At 39.6% G+C, this 25,694-nt stretch overlaps 2 protein-coding genes across 5 annotated transcripts in view; both read left to right on the top strand.

The window, feature by feature from the left end:
• Positions 1 to 7,903, top strand: part of accs (1-aminocyclopropane-1-carboxylate synthase homolog (Arabidopsis)(non-functional)) — a 36,708-nt gene extending 28,805 nt beyond the window's left edge. For 3 of the 4 annotated variants that reach the window (XM_059001910.1, XM_034905055.2, XM_034905057.2), the window contains exons 12-15: positions 1,722 to 1,863; positions 3,495 to 3,637; positions 4,589 to 4,742; positions 6,392 to 7,903. In XM_059001910.1, coding sequence (XP_058857893.1) covers positions 1,722 to 1,863; positions 3,495 to 3,637; positions 4,589 to 4,742; positions 6,392 to 6,798 — 846 coding nt within the window. In that variant the 3' untranslated portion in view covers positions 6,799 to 7,903. Of the gene's footprint in view, positions 1 to 1,721; positions 1,864 to 2,645; positions 3,638 to 4,588; positions 4,743 to 6,391 lie in introns of those variants that run through there. The other variant, XM_034905056.2, reaches the window with a different exon arrangement.
• A 10,223-nt stretch (positions 7,904 to 18,126) lies between these two features.
• LOC117432451 (uncharacterized) lies at positions 18,127 to 23,860 on the top strand. The gene is made up of 3 exons (XM_034054387.3): positions 18,127 to 18,653; positions 19,927 to 20,118; positions 22,658 to 23,860. Exons 1-3 carry the CDS (start codon positions 18,443 to 18,445, stop codon positions 22,900 to 22,902), a joined length of 648 nt encoding a protein of 215 aa, XP_033910278.3. The 5' UTR covers positions 18,127 to 18,442; the 3' UTR covers positions 22,903 to 23,860.
• Positions 23,861 to 25,694: the final 1,834 nt, after the last annotated feature.

Genomic DNA, 25,694 nt, shown 5'->3' with positions numbered 1-25,694 from the left:
GGATCTAATTATTTATGTAATATTTTTGACATCCAAAAATAATGAACACCTTTTACAAATGGAATGAAACTTGATTAGAACATTCTTCAACATTATAATATTATTATTTGTTTATTTTAGCAGATGCCTTTATCCAAGGCGACTTACAGAGACTAGGGTGTGTGAACTATGCATCAGCTGCAGAGTCACTTACAACAACGTCTCATCCGAAAGACAGAGGTTAAGTGACTTGCTCAAAGTCATACAGTGAGTCAGTGAGTGATCCGGGATTTGAACTGGAGACCTCCAGGTTACAACCCCTTTTCTTTAACCACTGGACCACACAGCCTCCTAGTGCCAGTAAATCTTATCCGATATGTATTACAATGACTTTGTAGATCTCCCATTTCCTATATGAAAGAGGCACACATTGTTAAACGTGTGTTTGATTTTTAATGGTATTTTATCATAGCATTTGTAAACAATAAAACTCTTTCGCTGTTTTCCATGCTGCACTTCCTGTTGAAGGAATGCATCCAATACTTGTGCTTCTGGGAATAGCTGAGACTATTCAGAATGCTTAGCTTTTTTTAGGCAATGACTCCTCCGAAGTGTATAAATATAAAAAAATAAACATTACATGTTTTCCATTTATTTTATTCAAAGTAACTCCAATCTCCCAGAAGCCAGATGCATTGGCTCACCATGCGTACCAATCACTCACACGTTTTCAGTGTCGACTTCACACTGGAGGTGTAGCATTGATGTATCTGCAAAGAGTGTTCCATTGTTCTTCACTGACAGCTTCAAATAACTCAGTTCACCTTTACCATACAGAAAAATCGAAGACCTACAAACAATGGCAATATACAGTAGTAGTCACAAGTTTACATACCCAATGGAAATTTATAATTTCTAGAAATGTCTTGAAAACAATTAATTATAGGAAAAATCTTTTGTAGCAAAAGTTTTGCTTTTGTGGATGAGGAAAAAAAGTTACAAGAAATACATGTCTACAATTCTTTATTTCAGCAATTTTTTTGGAAAACTCCAAGTGTTAATTCAAAAGTATTCATACCGTGACAAGAAAAATGAAATGAATAGCTAGTTGAGGCACCTTTTTGTAATAATAACCTCTTTTAAAGGTTGAGTGAGGTTTTGGCATGATTCTTTAGTGGTTTTTGACAATTTTTCAATGCAAAATTGTTTCAGTTCATTCAAAACAGCAATCATCCTCTGCCCTAATCCCTTTGTACTCTCTAAGAATGTTCACCTACAATGCAGCATTTTCTAGACTTTTTCTAGAATTGGGTTTTGCAGTATCATATTGACATTTCTAGCACCTTGTAGACAATACAGTCATAGCATCAAAGGGTATAAATACTTTTGAATTGCCATTTTTTGAGTTTTGACATCTATTTCTTGTAACTTTTTTTCCTCATCAACAAAAGCTAAACTTTTGCTAGAAAAGATTTTTCTTAATTCATTGTTTTCGAGAAATTTCTAGAAATGATACATTAGGATATGTAAACCTTTGACTACAAGTGTATATTAGGTCTGCTTTCTTGGAAGGTACTTTCAGTAACATCATGTGGAGGAAAGCTGTCTGTGTGTCACACTTACGTTTTGAAAGCTCTAAAGTCAGTTAATAGCATTCCACACTTCTACAAGGTTTCCATGTAAAGTACTGTAATGACATGGTCATTTCAAGGATCTCTCATTGCAGCTCTTTGTTCTTGTAGGATTTTGCTGCCTCTGGGCTGCGTGTTGGCACTCTGTACTCGGAGAACAAGCATGTCATCGATGCACTGGGGCAGATGGCCTACTTCCACGGGGTCCCTGGGACAACACAGCACCAAGTGGCCCATCTGCTTCACGACAGAGGTATTGAGACCCAGCCTGAACGCTGACACAGAACCTCCAGTGTGTGCGGCTTCATTGCATAGTGTGGGCTCTTACTACTATAAATACACTACTGCAGGCAACCAGAACTGAACATCAGCTTTTGAACCTTAACAAAGACTTGAAACACAAACAAACACAATATTTGAGTACAGGCCAAGCCCCATAATTCCATGACATTAGTATTATTATTATTTATTTCTTAGCAGACGCCCCTATCCAGGGCGACTTAGAATTGTTACAAGATATCACATTGTTTTTACATAAAATTACCCATTTATACAGCTGGGTTTTTACTGGAGCAATCTAGGTTAAATACCTTGCTCAAGGGTACAGCAGCAGTGTCCCCCACCTGTGATTGAAACCACGACCCTCCGGTCAAGAGTCCAGACCCCTAACCACTACTCCACACTGCTGCCCTACACATTAGTGCAGAACACCCATGACTGCTAACTACAGCATGTTCAAGGGAGAGCAACTGAGATCTAAGAACTACTGAGAATGATGCAAACATCACAGTAAGGTAAAGGGACAGTAACAAATACATTTAAATAAGGTGAAAATGTAACTTGAAGCTACATTAAGTTCACTGCTGTAATCTGTAATGATACAGTAACTTATTTTGTATTTGATTTGATTTCAAATGTGTGCTATAAACATACACATTACAACAACATCTGTAGTTTAAGAAACACTGCAGTACTTACAGTTCACTCTATACATAAAGTGCTCTAATGTTACTGTTTCTGTCTCTTTTCAAACAGTTATCTGTGGTGCCAGCATAACCCAGCTGATCACTGTAACAGGCTCCAGTGCTGATCACTGTAACAGGGTCCAGTGTGTGCTGGATTTAGTTGGGCATGTCCTATGCATAATCTATCTGATCACTGTAACAGGCTCCAGTGCAGATCACTGTAACTGGCTCCAGTGCGGATCACTGTAACAGGCTCCATTGCTGATCACTGTAACAGGCTCCAGTGTGTGCTGGATTTAGTTGGGCCTGTCCTGTGCACCCCGGTAGTACGGCAATGCAATGCTCTCCTACATCCCTGACAGGAGGTAGATATTCGAGCAGAACAAGCAGCTGCCTGTAAAAAAATAATGTAAGGGAATAAAACATACTGTACATTGAGATCACAGATTTACTAAACACAAAATAGAAAGATTGAATGTTATGTTGTGGTTATCACGCCTGATTTTAAGTATTGCTTTAAAAGTGCCCCACAGTAAAAGCATAGCAAGGTGTGATAAAGCACAGTCAAAGCATAGGCAAGCATTGTAAAGCCCATAGAGAAATGGTAAAACACACTGAAACAAACATGGGAAACCATGGCAAACTTAAAGAAAATGGGAAAGCATGGGAAAACTGCACAGTTCCCAGGGTAAACTTTTCGAAGGGTGTATGCCCAGTCTAATGGGATTCAAGCTACAGGACACAGGCTCAGAAGAATTGATTCCTCTGAACCCCATTGAGTCTGACATGTAAACTTTGTTTACGGATTCAAAACTATCAATTATAAAAGCATTGATTCCTTGTGCATGACTACGTAGTTTTGTTATTTATAATCCAGCTTTCATGTGAGAGGAAACTGAGTGATCTTTTCCCCACACAGACTGGATCAACCAGGTGTACCTGCAGACGAACCGGGCCCGATTAAAGGCATCGCGTCAGTACATAACCAGCGAGCTGAACTCGCTCAATATCCCCTACCTCGACCGTCCGGCTGGGTTCTACATCTGGGCAGATTTCAGAAAGGTAACCGCCAGCCTCTTCAGTGAGGGGGATACAGAGAAGGCACTGCTCCGTGATTGGAGAGATTATATTTTATTGTATTTATCTACTTATCAAATCGTATCAAACACTCAATAGTGCTGAATTTAGAGATACAGTACTAAAATAAAATTAATTCAATAAGAAATGTTTCGACATGTCTTCAGACCTGAAGACCGTACCGTATATTGTCATCGAGACAGGAGTTGAGTTTCCTCAGCCCTAAAGGGGACTCGTTCTAATCAAAACAATGTTGTGCTTTGACTTTCGGAGAGAATGTGCCCTTCAGAGTGTTTTTATCGGGAGCAATGTTGTTGGTTTTAGAAACCAGTAATATGGCTTTCTAGTTCCCCATAACAAACCATTCTCTGACACCAAGCCACACTTTTCTTTTTACATAGATTTATACCTATTACTAGTACAATATATGTGTTTTGCTATTTTTGGATGTGTATTATTGAGAATTATATAATTCATGGTCCGAACTAAGTGCTATGATTGGTTGTTCATGATCACATGACCGTGCTGTAATTTTAGCATTACTGCATGGGCCAGAACTTTTTTTTGCCTTATCACATTCTTAAAATTTAACTGCATAAAGATCAAACTGCGTTTGGGTTTGAAACAACCATATTATAAGATTAATTTAAATAAATAATATATTTATGAACCTAAAAAATAAAGGTTACACTTTAAAATGAAGTGTCAGTAATTCTAATATAATTATGTATGATGAAATATAATTATGAACCATTGTAAATGCAGTAATAAATCATGCACTTCCTCATATGTAATTACATTTGAATTACAGACATATAAAATGTTACCAAAATTGTAAAAAAATATAATTCATTGGTGCCACCATAAATAATGACCTTTGCCCTGTACCCAGTATTCAGTCTGGTAAACCAGGAGTTTTACTGTCCTGTGCTTCAGTTCCTCAGGGAAGAAACGTTTGAGGAGGAGATCGCTCTCTGGCGCCAGTTTCTGAACAACAAGGTCCTGCTCAGCTGTGGTAAAGCGTTTGAGTGCAGCAAGCCAGGCTGGTTCCGAATCATCTTCACCGACAAGACCTACCGGCTGCAGTTAGGTGAGTGTCTGCTGACTCCACACAGTCAGGATACAGTATCGCAACACAATCCAAACATGCATGTGATGGTGTAAGAAGATGCAGTGTTCTGGGATATTCTACTGAAATTCCAGGAGGTCTGATGAGTGTCTTCTCTTGAACCCAAAATCTCTTTTGTTTCGGGTTCATTGTTCTATTGCAAAAAAAAAAGTGTGGCGGGCTGCTGAAAAAATAACATTGGGTAGCACTTTGGTAGTTCTCAAAAACAGCTGGTCTGCTTTCTCTTGGTAGTACTTGTACAATGCCCACTTTCACTTGGTTGTACTTGTACAGTGTCCACTTGGTACTACTCCTACAAAGCTCACACTTTTTAAAATGTAGTTACCAATCAATTTGCGCATTTGAAGGTCTCCTGTAATGGTATTGCTGTGTAACAGTCAGGGCTTATTTTGGCACCAAAAAAAACAATAGCAATTTTTATCTTGAAAATAGCCAAATTCTAAAAGTCGTAGCCAAATTAGGATTTCAAGAGCCAGGTTATTGGTCATTCTCTGCTCCCACTCAATAATGCTGCCATGACAGGATGTGTCTGTTGATTGTAGCTGCAGATTTGATGTCACTCTAGTGATGTTCCCAGCAGCTGGCTGCAGAAACACAGTGCAAGCAAATTAATTGGCAGGCATTATTAATGTGCATACAAATTGACCAAAAATATATGAAAAATCTCTGATTTATAAAAGTAATGGTGATTTTGGCGAGTAGTAAAATAAGCCCTGACATTGCTACAATTAGCAAACACAATGAATAGGCTTTGCCATTCTGCAGTAAACCTGTCCCCAAAAATGACTTTGCCCACCCGGCCCTACACTACATCTTCCTACTACACTGTCTCGACATGCCTTTTTACAGTAATGCTTTCAAATCTGTGGTGTTAACATATTTGGGGCAGATGTATTCCAGATTCAACCCTTATTAGGTACCATGACTCAAAGTATTCAGCCCCTCCTGCTGGATAACAGTGACATGGGGTAAAAGACATCCCACATCAACTAGCAAAGCTACTGGCTGCTTTCTTGCTCTGGGTTACTTATACTTAGAGTTGTAGACTCCTGAAGCCTGGGGTCTCATATGTGAATATTCAATAATTGGAAGTGCGAAATCAGACCCTACTGCGTGTCTTGAAACTTACACTAGCCCTACACCAAGTCCTGGGTTTAAGAACTACTCTGAATTAAATATATATACATATATAGAAGTTTTTAAATCGTATGCTGAAAGTATGGTAGCAATGTGTTTTTGAAATGAGTAGGAGCCAGTGTTCCTACATGAGCAACTACTGTTAGTAAACCTGCAGACTGTGTCTTAGTTATGCTGTGATGAGAAGCACGATCAGTTCGTACTCGGAGCAGATTTATCAGGGACCTGATTGTTCAAACTCCTGGTGCCTGGTCATTTCAATAATATACGTGAACAAGGAAAGTTCTGAAACCCAGGACTGGCTGCAGGGTTCGAGTGAGTATACAGCCCTGCTACTAGTCTGCCTTCATACAGTACAGATGTTAGTAAATGCCAGTTCATGTGGAGATATTCATATGGAAACTATTTATTGCGTTAACCCCCTAATCAGAACCCCTGTTCTCTTATAAATCACTGTTTCCATGTCTGTCTAGGAATGCAGAGGCTAAGGGAAGTTCTGGATGATCGGAATCTAGATAACCAATTAGACGGCCTGAAGAAATCGAGCCAATCAGAGATAAAAACGAAGCCCAGTCCGTCAGAAGACAAAAAGAAGCCTAGCCAATCCGAAGAGAGGAGAAGTCTTGGCAAATCAGAGGACAAGAAAACTGCTGTGCATTCAGGTCCTGATCACGCACTTGACTGCAGCAACGATGATATTGTGGAAGACACCCTCCAATCAGCACCCTCCACCGGAGGACTGGACAGCCTCATTGGTGTTCTCAGGCAGCAGATCCGCTCCTCCGATTGGCTGGAAAGGAACACCCCGGAATTGTTTGCACATGAGAACCCAGAAGTGTTTGAGGTGTTTAACAAACTCATAGAGAGATCAAAAGAATGAAATAAAAAGGAAAGGGAGATTTTATCCATATACTGATATAAAGAACAGACAGACTTCTAGTAACATCGAAATGCTGCTCTGGAACAGACACATTTTTAAGATTGTATTACAGAATTATAGCTTTACATACAGTGTTACTGGTTTTCAGTTATAAACAATACAATTAAAAACACCATCTAATGGCAAAATGTTTGAAAGAAATTTATTTTTATTTCTTTTTTTAATTTGCAATCGGCAATTGTTTTTTTTAAACCATTTTCTCCCCACTTTGAAATGCCCAATTTTAAGCATGGGTCACTGCTGCAACCCCCGCACTGACTCATGTCATCAGCCGTCCACTTCTTTTCGCTCTGCAGGCCCGCCGTGCAGCTACCTCAGAGCTACAGCGTCGGAGGACCATGCAGCTCTGGGATGCTTGCAGACAGGCCCGCAGGCGCCTGGTCAGTCTACAGGGGTTGCTGGTGCGCAGTGAGCCGAGGACACCCTGGCCGACCTAAGCCCTCCCCACCACCGGATGGTGCTCGGCCAATTGTGCACTGCCCCCTGGCATCCTGCACCACTCGGGAGCCCCCTGAAAGATTTTTAAACTACAAACTTACCTGTAGATTTGTTATCAAATCTACTCCAAAAGGAAAGGTGAACCTTGATCTAAATTTTGGCTTAGATGAGGATATTTTAATAGATGAATTTGAAGAAGACTTTACAAAGCAGCGGGTCTGAAGACTGCACTTCTCTGCACCCAGCTCACCTTTCAGAATGGACATGCTCCGTACTGCCTAAACAGGAGATTACTGTGCAGTACCTGCAAATGAGCTAGGGGAGCTGCAGTGTGTTCTATTGATGTCTTATAGCAAATATGAACATTCAGGGCATAAACAAAATATGTCATGAAACATTGTAACACACTGTACAGTATTTCTTGTCATGACATCCTTTATAAACATAATTTCAACTGGTTATCTGTTTGTATTTTTACACTTTCTTAGTTTCATGAACCCTGTATTTTTTATTTTCCTCAAGAAGTATTTGTTACATGAGTCAGATCACACCCTGTTGTAAGAAAGTGCTTTGATCTGGAAAATATACATTGGAAAATACAAAACGATTGAGTTGTTTCTGTTTTGCATCATTCTTTTTGAAATGCTAGCAATACTCTGCTTTGTTCGGTACCAGTGTTCTTTCTGGAATGTACATTTTTAACCCTTTTTGGGTTGATCCATCTAGTTGCTTTAAACTCTCAAATCATAAATTCAGTTAAAACTTCCATAAAAACATTTAAAAACATGGAGGCCATTCAGCTCATCTATGCTCGTCCAGTTAGTGGTAACTGATTGATCTCAAAACTGTCAAGCTAGCTCCTAAAAAGGGTCAAAGTGATTCTGCAGCATGGCTAGGTAACCCTATCCGTACCCTCACCACTATCTCACTTACAAGAAAGTGGACAGATTGGGCTGTGCTCTTCACCTGTACACTGAGGGCATTGACCAAATTGTTTGTCTACAAGATCATTTCAAGTTTTATCAAGGTTTAATTTGAAACTGATAAAACACACATTTTTAACAAAGCTGAAAATTTAAAAAATAAATACAAATGAAATCTTGGATCCCTTTGTCAATATAAACATGGTTTATCCTGTCCTCAAACACCAAGTGTTTGCTAGTGTTCTCACCATTAAGTGAAATGGGAGGGGGGGGGCTTCCTTTTCCATTCTTCGTTAAACCAATCACATGCCACATTTCTTGAAAATAATTAAAGAACAACCTTCAAACATAATTGGAGACTGTCTTTGGTGAAGCCAACCAGGGGGTACCAAGTAGAAAAAACGTTCTCCCTTAATCTGTACCGCTCTATACTGTAACAGAGCCCCCAACTCTCCCTCAATCTGTACCCCTCTATACTGTAACAGAGCCCCCAACTCTCTGAATCTGTACCCCTCTATACTGTAACAGAGCCCCCAACTCTCTCTCAATCTGTACCCCTCTAATCGATGTAGCAAATAGCACACCCACTCAGCTCTCTCTCCCTCTATATCAATGACTGTACTTGGTCTGACAAGGGTAAATAATGTTTATTAAGGAATATGATATCCAAAAATAAAGCAGTAAGCCAGTATGATATTTTATTGGAAGCGTACAAGTCTGCTTTTCTGACTTCAAATACACAGAAGCTGTTTGATTTCCTGTTTTGCGTGGCAAAGAAAAGAAACCGCAATCTGCATCTTCTTTTGTGACGGTTTTGTGAAATCTTGGTACCTGAGTTGTTACAATAGGTTCATGGAACGATTACATAATCAAACACAATGGTTAAGGGCTTGTCTGGGACTGATTACATTACATACATGGTGGACACAAATCGCCCAATTTTTATTATATCATATTTGAAATGCCCCTAAGTGTAGGTCTACAGTCACAACAATTCATTTTTCTATAGTTTCAAATTCTTTTATCTAGACCGTGTAGAATTTAGTCAGAGTGCAGGAATGGCTACCTATGTGGGAAGGTTTTTGTGTGACCTTCTTAGCATTTGCAACTGTTGGATATGGAGCCATGAGTAACAGAAAGCCTTTGACTAAATTAAAGCTTGCCACAAGTCTTAGCACAATACAATGTTACAGCTAAGACAGGTAGCAGCAGATGCTTCATCATTCGGGATAGGGGCAGTGATGACACAACTGCAAGAAAACGATGAGTGGGGACCAGTAGCTTTTATTTCAAGAGGCATGACAGAAACGGAGCAGCGGTACGCGCAAGTAGAAAAAGAAGCACTAGAGGTAACTTGGGCACGCAATTGAAGATTGAGACGGACCACAAACCGTTATTAGCCTTACTAGGATCAAAAGCTGCATTTGTTGTTGATGGACTCGATTTTTGCAAGATATGGGGTACCTGAAGAGCTAATGTCCAACAACGACCCATAATTTTCCTCTGATGTTTTCAGATCATTTGCACTGGATTATGATTTCAGACATGTCACAAGTAGTCCACACTACCCACAGAGCAATGGAGAAGCAGAAAGAGCAGTGAAGACAGTGTAGAGACTGCTCCTGAAGAACAAGGATCCATATAAAGCTTCATTTACTGGACCACACCACTGCAGCACGGTCCATCTCCTATTAATGGAACGGAAGTTACCAACTCCTTTACCTATGTTTGCAGCACAGTTGAATCACAGATGGCCGACAGCAAGCAATTTCCAAAGGAAGGATAGTGTGTTGAAGAAGCAACAGGTAGAACACTACAACAGAAGATATCGCACAGCACAACAGCTGGCATTGAGATCAAGTCACCGTGTGTAGATCTCAAACTCGAAATCAACTGGCACGGTGATCAATAGAGCTGAAACTCCCCGTTCGTACATGGTGGAGACTTCTTTGGGAGAGGTGAGAAGAAACAGGACACATCTCCAAGTTCTTCCAGAAGCAACAGAAGAGCATCAAAGTAGTGGATAACCCCAAGCAGCAAGGTCAAGCCTGTGAAGAGGGGACTATAATGACTTGAGCATAAAATGCAACCCAAGAGGCCAGCGGGTCCACCGTCATGGCTAAAAGACTTTGTCAGATAAATGTAAATAAAAAGAAGTGAAGAGTTGGTGGTAATGATCAGCTCCAACAGGGGTTATGTACTAGTGACCTCTGACCCCATAGAATAGTTTGTGTTTGGGAAAATTAAGTATAATGCTTTCTCATTGGAGGGAGGGAGGGAGGGAGATGTGGTAAGAGATAGTGCCACAGGCACATAAGAGTTAATGCTAGAAGCATACATCACTAGGATGGATGGCAGGGGGGAGGAAATTGCAGAAGAAAGAGCCTAGCTTGTCGGGAGCTGGGGCAGAGTTTAATCACATACCTGTGTAGACCTCCTTTTATACACACGCCCCATAATACAGGTACATGTTGTGTAGTATGCCATTTTAAAATAAGAGTTAGTATTGTTCAAACAGTGACTCTTGTCATACTAACGTATTGGTTATAAGCCACACTGTAAACAAACCCACTTATTATATTGTCACCAGTGCAGTAAATTGAACCCTTTTGCTCTTTACCCTTGACTGAAGCCCTGAGAGTTATATCAATCTCTTCCACAGTCAAGAATTGATTGCATTGATTGCTTTGTCCCTGTCAGGCATGCGTGTCTGGGAAAGCCAGAGCTGCCTACAGCCTGCCCTTTGGTACAGTTGTTCTTTAGGACGATATGATTCCTCAACCACAATACTCCCTAATTGTAACGTAGCAATATGTTTGTACCACTGAATCACAGAGGAATGAGAAATAATTATGATGATAAATATTTGTTGTGAACATTCAAATTTACTGATGGTGAACCAAAGCAGTCACTTTGTGTAGTGGATTGTGGCAAACTCTTACATTTTCAGTGAGAAAACTGGTTGTAATGGGGGTAGGTCTCTGTTTTAACCATTTAATGGTTGCTGGTACACCTGGTGGTCCCTGCTGGAAACACTGGTACTTGAAATGAAAAGGTTAAAAACCACTGGCCCAGAGGATCTGACCTTGACCTTAAAGGCTCCTGGCCTCAGCCTCTGCTTCAGCTTGGCCTTGTGGATCCAAGTCTCGAATCCAAGACTGCTTGCTTCATTGTATGTGTGTGTGTTGTGAAGCTACAAAGTTAACCTGTAATCCAAAAATATATCTGTACCTGTTTCTTTAGGTGTAATTCATATGATGTGATTACAACTACACCCCAACTTCAAACTACTCCTGTAAGCAGGAGTACTGTGGTAGGGTTTTTCTATACCTCTTTCACTTGTTTAGGCTACAGTCTGTGGTTTACAGATGCATTCTACCAGTTTATTACAACACTGACACTGTTGCTGTTCCAGCTATTGTACATTCGCTAAAATAAAAAATAAAAAAAATACTAACAGAGAATGCATTAATTTACATGCACACTATTTGGCTAATTTGCATACCATAGCGTGCACACTACATTTAAAAACATTATCATGCATTACCATACAAATCACATATTCTTTCTGATTACCATAGTGTGCACCATAATATGCCCACTATTTTGCGAGATAATTGATAACATTGCAATAGTAAATATGGAAACCATGATTTCAATTGTCGCGCACCATGAAGTTTAGCACCCTTTAGTAAATCAGGCCCAAAAATGAGCAAAATAAACCATAATGGATTAATAGATCTCTTAAACTGGGTATTAAAAACAAAAGAAAATTATGTTGTTCTATTAAAAAAAGGAGTAGCTTCACAAATAGAATATAGAGAGGCATGTAGAGACCTTAAAAACAGACTAGGAGAGTAAAAAGGGAATTAGAGAAACAAGTAGCAGTAAACTTAATCCAATCTTTTTTTTCAATATGTTAATGATAAAAGGAAACTAAGAGGAAGTCAGTAGTCTATGTGACAGCAGTGGTAATTTAGTGACTAAAGACAAACCAAACCACAGATGTACTTAATATTTCATACAAATATTTACAAAGGAAGATTTAGACAATATACCTAAGTTAACAGAATTTCTACACCATGATGAAGGCACTTTTGTGTCGAAACATTGATGATGTTTTTATGAATTAAAGATACACATTGTTGAAGCACTGTTGAGTGTGCAATTCTCTCTGTCTCAAGACTGATTATGGAACAGATTTTAGCCTTTTCGTGAAATCAGTTTGTTCTATTTTTTCTGTTCTAGCATCATGGATGACAGCGATTTGGGGATGCTGTTTGTGCTTTGTGATGATTGTTTTTCAGTCAGCAAGCTCCAAGCTGTATTTATATCATATGTAATAAAATACAACATTAATAATATTATTATGGGTCAAATATATACAACAAAGTACAGTACCATCGTAAATCATAGTTTGCCAGTATTGCATGTACAGTCATGTGTTTAATACAATAATCCGTTGCCTGTCCGACTGCACTGGGACCAGAGTAAAGGCGGATATGTAAAAAGGCGGATGAATGAATCCTGTTTTAAATACCATTATACACAGCTGTAACAATTTTGAGATTCAGCTTTTATTAGGGAGCTCCCCTAAATCTCTTGTTTAGAAGGATACAGGGTATTAATGCTTGTGACAGAGTAGCCGTCTGCCGTTTGAGTGTGCATTCACTGCTGAGTGACAGGCAGGAGATCGAGACAGAGGTTGAAGTTGATAAGCCCCGCAGGTGAACAGGATTTATTTACATATCAACACACTGAACAGCTCACGTGACACTACAACACTGGTAGCGCACGGAGCTCATACAACACAGTGTTTGAAAACTTTGGTGGGATCTACAATCTCTGAACTAATCTTCTCTGTTCAATAATAAACTAATGTTGCTGAAGAGATTGATCATGGCGGATAAACGGCTAGGGCAGATATGTGACGGGCAGATACGCGACAGGCGGATATGTGACAGATTACTGTACTAGAATACAGAGAATCAGCAGTACAGCTATGGCCAAAGGTTTTGCATCACCCCATAGAATTAACTATTTTTGCTTCATAAAGTCGAATGAAACCTGCTGAATAATGTTACATTAACATATAGAATTACACATCGCTTTGTAGTTTTCCATATCTTTAACGAAAAACTGACAAGCATTTAAAAATGTGAAATTTCAAAATCTAACATGAAATACTATACCGGTACTACTATTATGGCTTCCAGTAGACTTTTGTGATATCATGTTGTAGTTTCTTTGGTTACATGATGTTAAATAAAATATCTAAATAATGTTCATATAGATTTTTTTTTTTTAATTATGTCTCAATCCTAAAATTCTAGGTGATGCAAAACCTTTGGACATTGCGATACCTGTGGGGCCATGCTTCACCGTGTGAAACTGCTCCTCGAGCAGACCAGGCTGTTGGATTGAACAAGCAGAACACGTTCCACGGCAGGAAGGTGGAACGGCTTTACCAAATCAGATTGTCCAGTTCTGCTCAGTCTCATGAAATGACACCTTATGTATCACATCCTAGCTGGGTTAACACTGAATAGTCCTCGACTATTCACCAGTCGAATATAAAAGTGGCAGTCGACCTCAGAAACTAATTGCAATTCAGGTGACTGAAGTAATTGTGAAACAAGCGGTTTCAGAAAGTGCACTTGGGATTACAACATTAACATATAAATGGAATTTTAAGAACATAAGAACATAAGAAAGTTTACAAACGAGAGGAGGCCATTCAGCCCATCTTGCTCGTTTGGTTGTTAGTAGCTTATTGATCCTAGAATCTCATCAAGCAGCTTCTTGAAGGATCCCAAGGTGTCAGCTTCAACAACATTACTGGGGAGTTGGTTCCAGACCCTCACAATTCTCTGTGTAAAAAAGTGCCTCCTATTTTCTGTTCTGAATGCCCCTTTATCTAATCTCCATTTGTGACCCCTGGTCCTTGTTTCTTTTTTCAAGTCAAAGTAGTCCCCCGGGTTGACATTGTCTATATCTTTTAGGATTTTGAATGTTTGAATCAGATCGCCGCGTAGTCTTCTTTGTTCAAGACTGAATAGATTCAATTCTTTTAGCCTGTCTGCATACGACATGCCTTTTAAACCCGGGATAATTCTGGTCGCTCTTCTTTGCACTCTTTCTAGAGTAGCAATATCCTTTTTGTAACGAGGTGACCAAAACTGAACACAATATTCTAGGTGAGGTCTTACTAATGCATTGTAAAGTTTTAACATTACTTCCCTTGATTTAAATTCAACACTTCTCACAATATATCCAAGCATCTTGTTAGCCTTTTTTATAGCTTCCCCACATTGTCTAGATGAAGACATTTCTGAGTCAACATAAACTCCTAGGTCTTTTTCATAGTTCCCTTCTTCAATTTCACTATCTCCCATATGATATTTATAATGCACATTTTTATTGCCCGCATGCAATACTTTACACTTTTCTCTATTAAATGTCATTTGCCATGTGTCTGCCCAATTTTGAATGCTGTCTAGATCATTTTGAATGACCTTTGCTGCTTCAACAGTGTCTGCCACTCCTCCTATTTTTGTGTCGTCTGCAAATTTAACGAGTTTGCTTACTATATCAGAGTCTAAATCATTAATGTAGATTAGGAATAGCAGAGGACCTAATACTGATCCCTGTGGTACACCACTGGTTACCTCACTCCATTTCGAGGTTTCTCCTCTAATCAGTACTTTCTGTTTTCTACCTGTTAACCACTCCCTAATCCATGTGCATGCATTTCCTTGAATCCCTACTGCGTTCAGTTTGAGAATTAATCTTTTATGCGGGACTTTGTCAAAAGCTTTCTGGAAATCTAAATAAACCATGTCGTATGCTTTGCAGTTATCCATTTTCAATGTTGCATCCTCAAAAAAGTCAAGTAGGTTAGTTAGACATGATCTCCCTTTCCTAAAACCATGCTGGCTGTCTCCCAGGATATTGTTACCATATAGGTAATTTTCCATTTTGGATCTTATTATAGTTTCCATAAGTTTACATATAATAGAAGTCAGGCTTATTGGTCTGTAGTTACCTGGTTTGGTTTTGTCTCCCTTTTTGTGGATTGGTATTACGTTTGCTATTTTCCAGTCAGTCGGTACAACCCCTGTGTCAAGAGACTGTTGCATGATCTTGGTTAGCGGTCTGTAAATAACTTCTTTCATTTCTTTGAGTACTATTGGGAGGATCTCATCTGGCCCAGGGGATTTGTTTATTTTAAGAGCTCCTAGTCCCTTTAACACTTCTGCCTCTGTTATGCTAAAGTTATTTAAAATTGGATAGGAACAGGTCGACATGTGGGGCATGTTGTCCGTGTCCTCCTTTGTAAAAACCTGTGAAAAGTAATCATTTAATATATTTGCTATTTTTTTTTTTCATCTATGATTTTGCCATTTGTGTCTCTTAGACATTTAACCTCATCTTTGAATGTTCTCTTTCTGTTATAATATTGGAAAAACATTTTAGAATTGGTTTTAGCCCCCTTAGCAATATTGATTTCTATCTCTCTCTTGGCCTTTCTAACTTCCTTTTTGACTTGTGTTTGCAGTTCCAAGTACTCTTTCTGTGTGCTTTGTTTTTGGTCCCTTTTAAACGCTCTGTAAAGTGCCTTTTTTCGCTGAATATTTTTTTTAATTGATCTATTAAACCATTTTGGCCATTTTGTTTTAGATTTAGATTTGTCTACTTTTGGGATGTAATTGTTTTGTGCCTCTAGTACTACATTTTTAAAAAACAGCCACCCTTTTTCTGTGGATGTTTTCTCTATTTTACTCCAATCTACTTCTATTAGTCTCTGTTTCATACCTTCGTAGTTTGCTTTTCTAAAATTGTAAACCTTAGCTTTAGTCATTACTTTTGGGGTTTTAAAAAATATTTCAAATGAGACCATGTTGTGGTCTGAGTTTGCCAATGGCTCTCTGACCTCTGTTTTAGTTATTCTGTCTTCATTATTTGAAAAGACTAAATCAAGGCATGCCTCCCCTCTAGTCGGTGCCTTGACAAATTGCGTTAGGAAGCAGTCATTTGTCATTTCCACCATTGCAATTTCGTCCGTCGTGCCCCCCATTGGGTTTTCCCATTTTATACAGGGGAAGTTGAAATCCCCCATTAGTATGGCTTCTCCTTTTCTACACGCATTTCGAATGTCATTGTACAACAGATTATTTTGCTCAGCGTCTGAATTTGGCGGTCTATAGCATGCTCCTATTATTATGCCCTTTGAATTTGTGTCCATTATTCTGACCCATATTGATTCTGCATTGTTTTCTTTGTCCTGATTTAACACCTGGGCTTCAAGGCTATTTCTTATGTATAGCGCTACCCCTCCGCCTCTTCTGTCCTGCCTGTCTTTCCTATACAGTGTGTACCCACTAATATTATATTCGTCTCCATCACTCTCAGAACCAAGTTTCTGTAACACCTATCACATCGTAGTTATTTGTTAGTGCAGTAGCTTCAAGTTCTAACATTTTGTTTCTGAGACTTCTAGCATTAAGATAAATACATTTAATAGTGGTCTTACCTGAGTTGTTGCCCTTGTTTTGATGTAGTCTCCCTTCTGTTTTTTTGTTTTCTCCCCCCTTCCTTTCTAGTTTAAATGCTTCTGTACCGCCTGAAGGATCCTTTCTCCGAGTAGATTGGTTCCCTTTCTGTTTAAGTGCAGTCCGTCCCACCTGTATAGATAGTCCTTGTTGTAGAAAGTGCTCCAATGTTCAAGAAAGGTGAAGCCTTCCTGTGTGCACCACGATTTCAACCATGCATTTTGATTTTGTATTTCCAGCTGTCCATATGGTCCTTTGCAAGGCGCCGGCAGTATCCCAGAAAATACCACAGTTTTGGTCTTGTCTTTTAATTTCCTTCCTAGCTCTCTGAATTTGTTTTGCAGGGATCTTGGCCTGTCTCTTCCAATGTTGTTTGTACCAATATGGACGACTACTACCGGGTCATCTCCTGTTCTTTCTAGGAGCCTGTCCACATTATCAGTGATGTGCTTGACTGAGGCTCCTGGAAGGCAGCACACTGTTGTAGTAAGGGGGTCCAAACTGCGAACTGAACTTGCTGTGTAGAATTAATACAGTTGAATATTACTATTTACAAAAAATTCTAAGCAGCTTTAAAATACAGTGCACAAATAGCAACATGTTACAAAATAGTGCGTTCACAAAGCACCATACATTATCAAACACGTGATATATGTATGTATTTTTGAGTTCTGTAGTAGTCGTTCTACCCCTGCACCCAAGTCTGAATGGAACTCAAATCAAAAGAGCTGCCAATCTTCCTGTCATTCTTATTACCTTATATGTAAAAAAGATTATCAAGGGCTAGCCTATATATGGTTCTTTAACTAGTTAGGTAAAGAACTGGGGTGATAGCAGGCTGTGGTTATTTTTCAGTATTGATAACATCACTACACGTGGGCCAAAGAAATACACCCGTGTATTGTGTGTAGTTTCATGGGTTTTTCTGTTAGAGAAGTAATGGGTTTTCCACTCCCACCACGCGACCCCCTGCTTCTCAGATTTTCCCCTTCCAATCTGCGGGACGGTTTCCCGTATGCTTTTCTATACGACTAGACTCTATTTTGTGTGCGTGCGTACTTATTATTATTATTATTATTATTATTATTATTATTATTATTATAATACACAGTGTATTATTCTGTTCGTTTACTGTGCTTGTTTGGTTGAGATATTGTTTACCAATGAGTTTACGAATCACAAGCTGTAACAGGACTTTCCCTTTTTATTATTTTAGTTTCACTTTTAAAACGCAAAGCACTGTAAAGCTTCACTTGGTTAGAACGGCGGTTTGTCCCCACATATAGCGAAAGCTGTCACACGGCTGGAGGCTGTACCACGGGGAGGAGGGGGTTTGTAGTGAGTGGCGGGGGTTTCTGGGGGTTTCCTACATGTTTTAGAACATAGAAATACTGTACTTACACAAAATAATCGACTCACTTTTCTTCTACACTGCTGCTAACAAACAATCTGGACGTCCTGTGAATGTAGTTTAGCTCCGTCGCCGTTTTGCCTTACTACATAACGGATTTAACATCTTACCTAGGATTTTACCTTCTGTACTTTTTTTGAAGAAGTGAACGACTCTGTTACTGGCAGACTTCGGTGAATGCTTTGCTTTTTAGTTAGAAAGTACCGGTTTTGCAGTTGTTTACACTCATTTCTGAAACTTAGGTAAACGCACAGAACATCATGAAGGCATGCGAATGGGAGAACTTGGCCAGCCGCTTCAGGAAAATCGAGTCTCTGCTTGGTCTGGCTGGCTGCCTCCTTGTGCTCTATGCAGTGTGGAGCCCGGACTGGATCAGGGGTGAGGGTCTGTGGGTCACGGGTAATGACACCTTATTAGACCCTGCTGGAGGAAGCGCTCTGAAGGCTGAATGTCCCAGAGGAGAAGGTGGAGGTGAGTGGAGGTCGTTTGAAATATCTCTGCTTTATTGTTATTTTGTGGAATTAAATATTAAAATATTTGGGTTTATAGGTCAATCGTAGCACCTAGGCATTTCAACATTGAAAAATACTAAACGATTTCTCAACTCCTGAGTCTTATCAGTGTAACCAGGGTGCTAATTGTACTACTAGCACTATAACGCTGTGTCACAGTCTTGAGTTCTCCCTTTGCCCTTCTCTCTGACGGCAATGTAGAGTTCTTCCTTTGCCCCCTCTCTCCCTGGTAATGTACTGTATCGCTGTGTCACAGAGAGATGAGTTCTCCCTTTGCCTCCTCTCTCCCTGGTAACGTACTGTATCGCTGTGTCACAGAGAAGAGTTCTCCCTTTGCCCCCTCTCTCCCTGGTAATGTACTGTACCGCTGTGTCACAGACAGATGCGTTCTCCCTTTGACTCCTCTCTCCCTGGTAATGTACTGTATCGCTGTGTCACAGAGAGACTTGAGTTCTTCCTTTGCCCTCTGTCTCCCTGGTAATGTACTGTAATGCTGTGTCACAGAGAGACTTGAGTTCTCCCTTTGCCCCCTCTCTCCCTGGTAATGTACTGTACCGCTGTGTCACAGACAGATGCGTTCTCCCTTTGTCCCCTCTCTCCCTGGTAATGTACTGTAATGCTGTGTCACAGACAGACTTGAGTTCTCCCTTTGCCCCCTCTCTCCCTGGTAATGTACTGTACCGCTGTGTCACAGAGATTTCTCCCTTTGCCCCCTCTCTCCCTGGTAATGTACTGTACCTACCGCTGTGTCACAGAGAGATGAGTTCTCCCTTTGCCTCCTCTCTCCCTGGTAATGTACTGTACCGCTGTGTCACAGAGATGAGTTCTCCCTTTGCCTCCTCCCTCCCTGGTAATGTACTGTAGCGCTGTGTCACAGAGAGATGAGTTCTTCCTTTGCCTCCTCTCTCCCTGGGAGAGTAGTGGTTAGGGCTCTGGACTCTTGACCAGAGGGTCGTGGGTTCAATCCCTGGTAGGGGACACTGCTGCTGTACCCTTGAGGAAGGTAATTTACCTAGATTGTTCCAGTAAAAAAACCAACTGTATAAATGGGTAATTCTATGTAAAAAAAATAATGTGATATTTTGTAACAATTGTAAGTCGCCCTGGATAAGGGCGTCTGCTAAGAAATAAATAATAAATAATGTACTGTACCGCTGTGTCGCAGACAGATGCGTTCTTCCTTTGCCCCCTCTCTCTGACAGTGATGTTTGCTCCTCCCTTGTCTTGTGCAGTGCTGGAAGCGGAGCAGGTGTTTGCAGTCCTGGCCTTCATCCTGGCTGGGAGCTGCAGCTGTGTGTGTCTGCTCTTCATTTTGTGCTGGTCCTCTTACACCAGCAGGTCCTATACTTACACTTCCTCCCAGGTGAACGGGGGCCAGGTTCTCTTCCCAGGGACGCTCCTGCTGGTCATCCTCTTCCCTACAGGTACGGTTACCTACAACCTTGCAATGCACTGCACTTCGTGATGAACTAACTATTACACACCCCATTTGTTATTTAGGTCTCAAATGGGCAGTTTTGAAAGAAACACATGTTTATAGTAAATATGTTTGTTTATCTTAAAACATCTGGTACTACACTAGGTTAATGCAATCTCCGTTTGGGAGCCATAATAACCAGAGACATGTATGCATTCCATGATCGCCTAGCAACTACAGTACATGGAATGGATATCACACTCATTAGGCACAGCGCACAGGCAGGCAGAGCTTCAATAAGAGTTCTGTAAATCCCCATTAGAAAAAAGGTTTTGTTTCTTTTCATTTTCAATCACATGTTCACTCTTGTCACATGTGAAATGCTATAATAATTTCCTCCTTACCACCAGTCGATTTCGACTGGCTATATGTACCGGCATTGTATTCATAGTTAAGTTTTAGATTGAAGAGAAAAAGTCACATATCCTTTGTTTAGATACTGTTTCCAATATAAAAGCATTGTATAACTGATGCATTCACCCCCATCATCCACGATGAAATGCAATGAATCCACTGCCATTTCAAGATATCAGTATTGCAGCGCCCTCTGGTGTCCAGTTCCATTTCACAAACTGCAATTTCAAAAGTCTTTCTATGAATAGAGCCACTGTGGTAAATCACAGCTTAGTAAAGCACAGTGTAAACAAGAAAAGCAAGCACAGTAAATATATAGGGCAGTATATGAATAGTTTAACTGCAGAATTACTGGCAACTTAACATTCATTTACTGTACTTAGTAAATTCTTACCAGGGAAAAGTCTCAGCCCAATAAGATGTTAAATTTAAATAAAAAAACAAAACTAAGACAACGCATTACACATTTTGCAAATGTATTAGTGTGTGGATAGCTGCTCATCGTCTGACTAGTTTACACCCACAGGACATACAGTACAGGGAGGTTCAAGCTTCACAGGACTGATTTACAGCCATGCACTTCTGCATCAACCTCTATATAGAATTAACTAATTTTGCTTCATAAAGTCGAATGAAACCTGCTGAATAATGTTACATTAATATAATGAATTACATACCGCTTTGTAGTTTTCCATATACTTAACAAAAAACTGACAATAATTGAAAAAATGTGACATTTCAAAATCTAACATGAAATATTGTTCTACTATTATGGCTTCCGGTAGACTTCTGCAATATAATTTTGTAGTTTCTTTGATTACATGATGTTAAATAAAAGACCTAAATTATGAACATATATATATTTATATATATACAAATATATACAAAGTATTTAGAGCAATGAAATTAGACAGGTTGGCCAGCAGTAGGAAGGGCTGGTCAGCAGCTTGGCAGTTGTGAATAGCAACCCCTTTAAATATAAATAAGACCCTGTGTCTTGTGTCTGGCATTTCCATAGACCACAATGTTCTAAAGAAACTCGCAGTCAGTAGAGATCATTGTCACAGCAGGGCCTAGGGGCTCAATGGGACCACTACAGCAAGCCACTGTTTCTACAAGTTTGCACAAGTCTAAAGGGCCCCCTTAAAAAAGAGAAAACTTTATAGATTTATTTTTGGTGAGCACATTTAAAAAAAAAAAAAAAAAAGGAACAGAATTTATACTAGGAGCAACAGTGACACCTTGTGACGGGACAGGAATAACGCCACAGTCACTGCTGCACCATTCCAAAGAATTAGCTATGGAACATGTGAACCTTCTAGTGTATTCAGTGTATAAACATACACAAGTGAAACTGTTATTTCAAAGGATGTTCAAGTTATTATTGTATTATTATCTTGAAATGTATTTGCTTACGATTGTAAGTCGCCCTGGATAAAGGCGCCTGCTAAGAAATAAATAATAAAATAATAATTATGTAATATAGCCAAAGAACAAACAAGTGAATTGCTTGGTGTAAGAGATGAAATATAGCTTCTTTGTGGCTGCAGTTTTGTTTTGTCTGTTGCTGATTATGCACATAGTATTTGAAAATACATTTGAAAACTATAAGAAACTAATTATTGTATTATTGAGCGTTTTGAAGTTAAGGATACGATGCATTGATAATTGCAGAAAATACAAAACAATTTGTGTCTATAAACACCAAAATTAATTCAAGTGACAATTTTTATATTCAGTTGCATATACATGAAATTTGCAAACAATACACCATAGGAAAAACCATTGTTACAAAACATGCCTTCCAAGCTGGACGGGTCACAGAGACAGCCCTGCTTAACAGACATGGGGCCCTTGGAATACTGCTTGTGGGGCCACAAGTCAGGCCAGATTAGGAAAGAATGTGCAAACACCACAACCTATATTTTGATCTTACTGTAGCTAACTGGAATCAAAGGGTTTCCATGTGTCAGGACAACAGCGGAGCTCAGTTTGTCCTGTAATAATGTTTTTCTTTCATTGTTTATGAATCACCCTGTGTATAAAAGGTTAAGATGAAAGTCCACATGTGAGCTGTTTTTCCCTGCCTGGTTCCAGGTCTCACTCAGTAACATACCCTTCCTTTCTTTCAGGTCTTTTCTTCCTCATCAGCTGGTCTCTCTTTACCAGACACCACAGAGATGAGATCGCCGATGACATCGCTCAGCTCGGCTCCTGCTATTGGCTGGGAGCCCTGGCTTGGGTGTTGCTGCTTGTGGCAGTGCCTGTCACCTTCGTCATTGAGCAGTTTGTCTGCCCTGTCCCCTCGACGGACACATCTGCCTTGCTGGAGCCACACCACCCCTCGCAGCAGAGGACTGGAGCAGGGTCAGTGTAAAGGGTGGTGTGATCAACCTCAATAGGAAGGGACACAGCCTTAGGATCAGAACATTACAAGGGACCCTCGCTAATGAATGGGAACCTCTTACCTACTACTGCGGCAGTGAAGAGAACACGTGGAGGGATATGTCACGGGACAGATTCATCTCATTTGTAGTACTTTATTGTTGTGTACTATAGTTATGTGTTGTAAATCGTTGTAACACATAGACATAGTAACTAATATATAGGTACCTAAATTAACAAAACATCAAATGGTAATCACCATCCATGGTAATCACTGGCCACTGATTTTGCATAAAATATTTTTTGAAGTCGTTTTACACTAAAATAGCAGTTGTGAACCAATTGTATTATAGAGTGGATATATTGGAACAAGTTCAAGACATGGTGTTACTTGAGGTTACTGTAGTAACGAGGTCTGTCATGCATAGCTAATGTTAAAGTTGCAGGATTGTTTGTAGCTGATTGTGAAACTCTGCATTTTCCACTACTGTCTGGAATGGTACTTCGGGGGCTGATCCCCTTTAAGCAGATAAACTAACTGGGGACTAGCAAGAAACAGACAATATGCATGTACATGTGCTACTTTAGACTTTAGTAACATTAACTTTTCATTTAGATAACATATCTGTAAAACGAAACATGATATGATTTGCTGTAAATGCAGTGCAAAAGAAGAAGTTCTATAGGTTCTGTCCTCTTCAACCCCAGGTACTGATTGGATCGGTTTCATTTTGTATTGTATTGTACACAATTGCAAGAAGATATAGATTGTTATTCTGGAACTTTGTACTAAAGGTTTTTTAATGTATGTATGATTAATTTCCACACTGATGAATATGTGTATATTACAGTGCGGGGTCATCATTTGAAACCCCCCTAAAACATTTACAGCTGTCTATATATATGTTTGTTCTGTGCAAAGATGTATAACTGAATTTTGATTAAATATAAACTCAGTGTCTGCATCCTGGTTGCTTCTTTGGGCTGTGGGTGATGTCAGTGCTTATAGATTCAGCTGCTGGTCCTGCACTTCAAGAGGAGAAGGAAGCCAGCACCCTCTGAAAGAGAAACTGATCTGACGAGGCCAGGTCAGCAGGGGGGGCAGGACAAATGCACACCCTGCCTCCCATCAAGGGGACTGCCTGTAATAAAGTAGAGGTTGAAATTATAACTCGTATTGCGTCGGCAGCAGCCAGGTGAGTTTCTTCTTTGAGGTTTCAATGTTATGGAGGAGGAATCGATAGGAGGGGCAAGCCACATGGATCCCTACCCTGAATCTCAGCCCATGCTTATATTGTAATCACATTACCTACATTTGTAGTCTGGTGTTTCTTATATCTACATATAAGAGCAGCGTAATGGTTATACTCTGAGGCAACACAAGGGCATTTAACTGATGGGATGACTAAAACAGAAAATCAGATACAATGTGATTCTAAGCAGAAAGAAGACATCGGTGAAAGCTCCAAAAAAATAATTCCATAAATCGTACCTGTTGTGCACTTCTATGTCAAATGTAGTTTGTAAGAAACGTGTTTTGGTAAAGATGTATTTGTTTTAACACATTGATATCTGGTACAGTCAGCGCCGCTTTATCGGGAAGTAAAAAATATCTCGAATAAGCGTCTGTCCCAATTAAACGAGAGGCATTTGAGACGACCTTAGTCACGTTTTTTGTTTTAAATTAAAAGAAAAATAATGAAATCATTATTATTAGTTTATTTAGCAGACGCCTTTATCCAAGGCGACTTACAGAGACTAGGGTGTGTGAACTATACATCAGCTGCAGAGTCACTTACAACTACGTTTTACCCGAAAGAGCACAAGGAGGTTAAGTGACTTGCTCAGGGTCACACAATGAGTTAGTGGCTGAAGTGGGATTTGAACCAGGGACTTCCTGGTTACAAGCCCTTTTCTTTAACCACTGGACCACACTGCTTCCTCATTATGATTAAATGTTAAATACATAATTTAAAATACAAGTCAATTGAAATTAAAAAGAATGAAATCAATTCTCACAAGACGAGACACCCACAATGTTGACACGCCAGTTTTCTTTGCAACAGCAGCCTAAGAAATCACAAGACACTCCAGCTCCTTCAAGAATTTACGCAATTTATGCAAGCTCTCCAGCTGTACTAACTTGGTTTAAGAAATCTGTTTGCAAGCCATGCTTTCAGTTAGTGTTGAACTTGATTGATCCATCCTGAGGGATTGAAAATGAGAGATTTCTTTATCCTAAAGTAGTACAATAATGCCTTTAAGATAACTGATATTTCATACTTGTAGCAAGATGATCTTTGAGAGAGAGAGAGAGAGAGAGAGAGAGAGAGAGAAAACACAACTTTATTTAGTATTTTGAATATCCCCCCCCCCAAAAAAATTAACAGAAAGCAGTAAATAGACAATTTTCTTAAATCAAAACAGTCTATCCCCAACATTACAACATATCATATGAATAAGTAAAACCACAAAAAAACTGCAATGTAAAACCATTAAAACAGCAGGACTAGCTCATTATGCTCACACAGAGCATTATCTATACCCCACACACATTCAAGTTTATCTGTATTATTCATCATTTTAAAGAAACTGTTCCAGCCTAATCCTAGTGTCCAGTAATAATCTAAACATACTGAGCAGATTAATGTTATCATTGCCAGCCACTTTACTTTTTCTGCTCTTTAAAATTGACAATTTGGCCTGTCCCAAGATAAAATTTGCAAGCTGACATGCACCTCTCCTGCTCTGCCTGTACTGCACTCCAATGATACAAATTGCTTC

This window comes from Acipenser ruthenus, chromosome 27 (genome assembly GCF_902713425.1).
Source record: "Acipenser ruthenus chromosome 27, fAciRut3.2 maternal haplotype, whole genome shotgun sequence".
Lineage (NCBI taxonomy): Eukaryota > Metazoa > Chordata > Actinopteri > Acipenseriformes > Acipenseridae > Acipenser > Acipenser ruthenus.
This window is presented reverse-complemented; position numbering and strand designations above follow the sequence as displayed.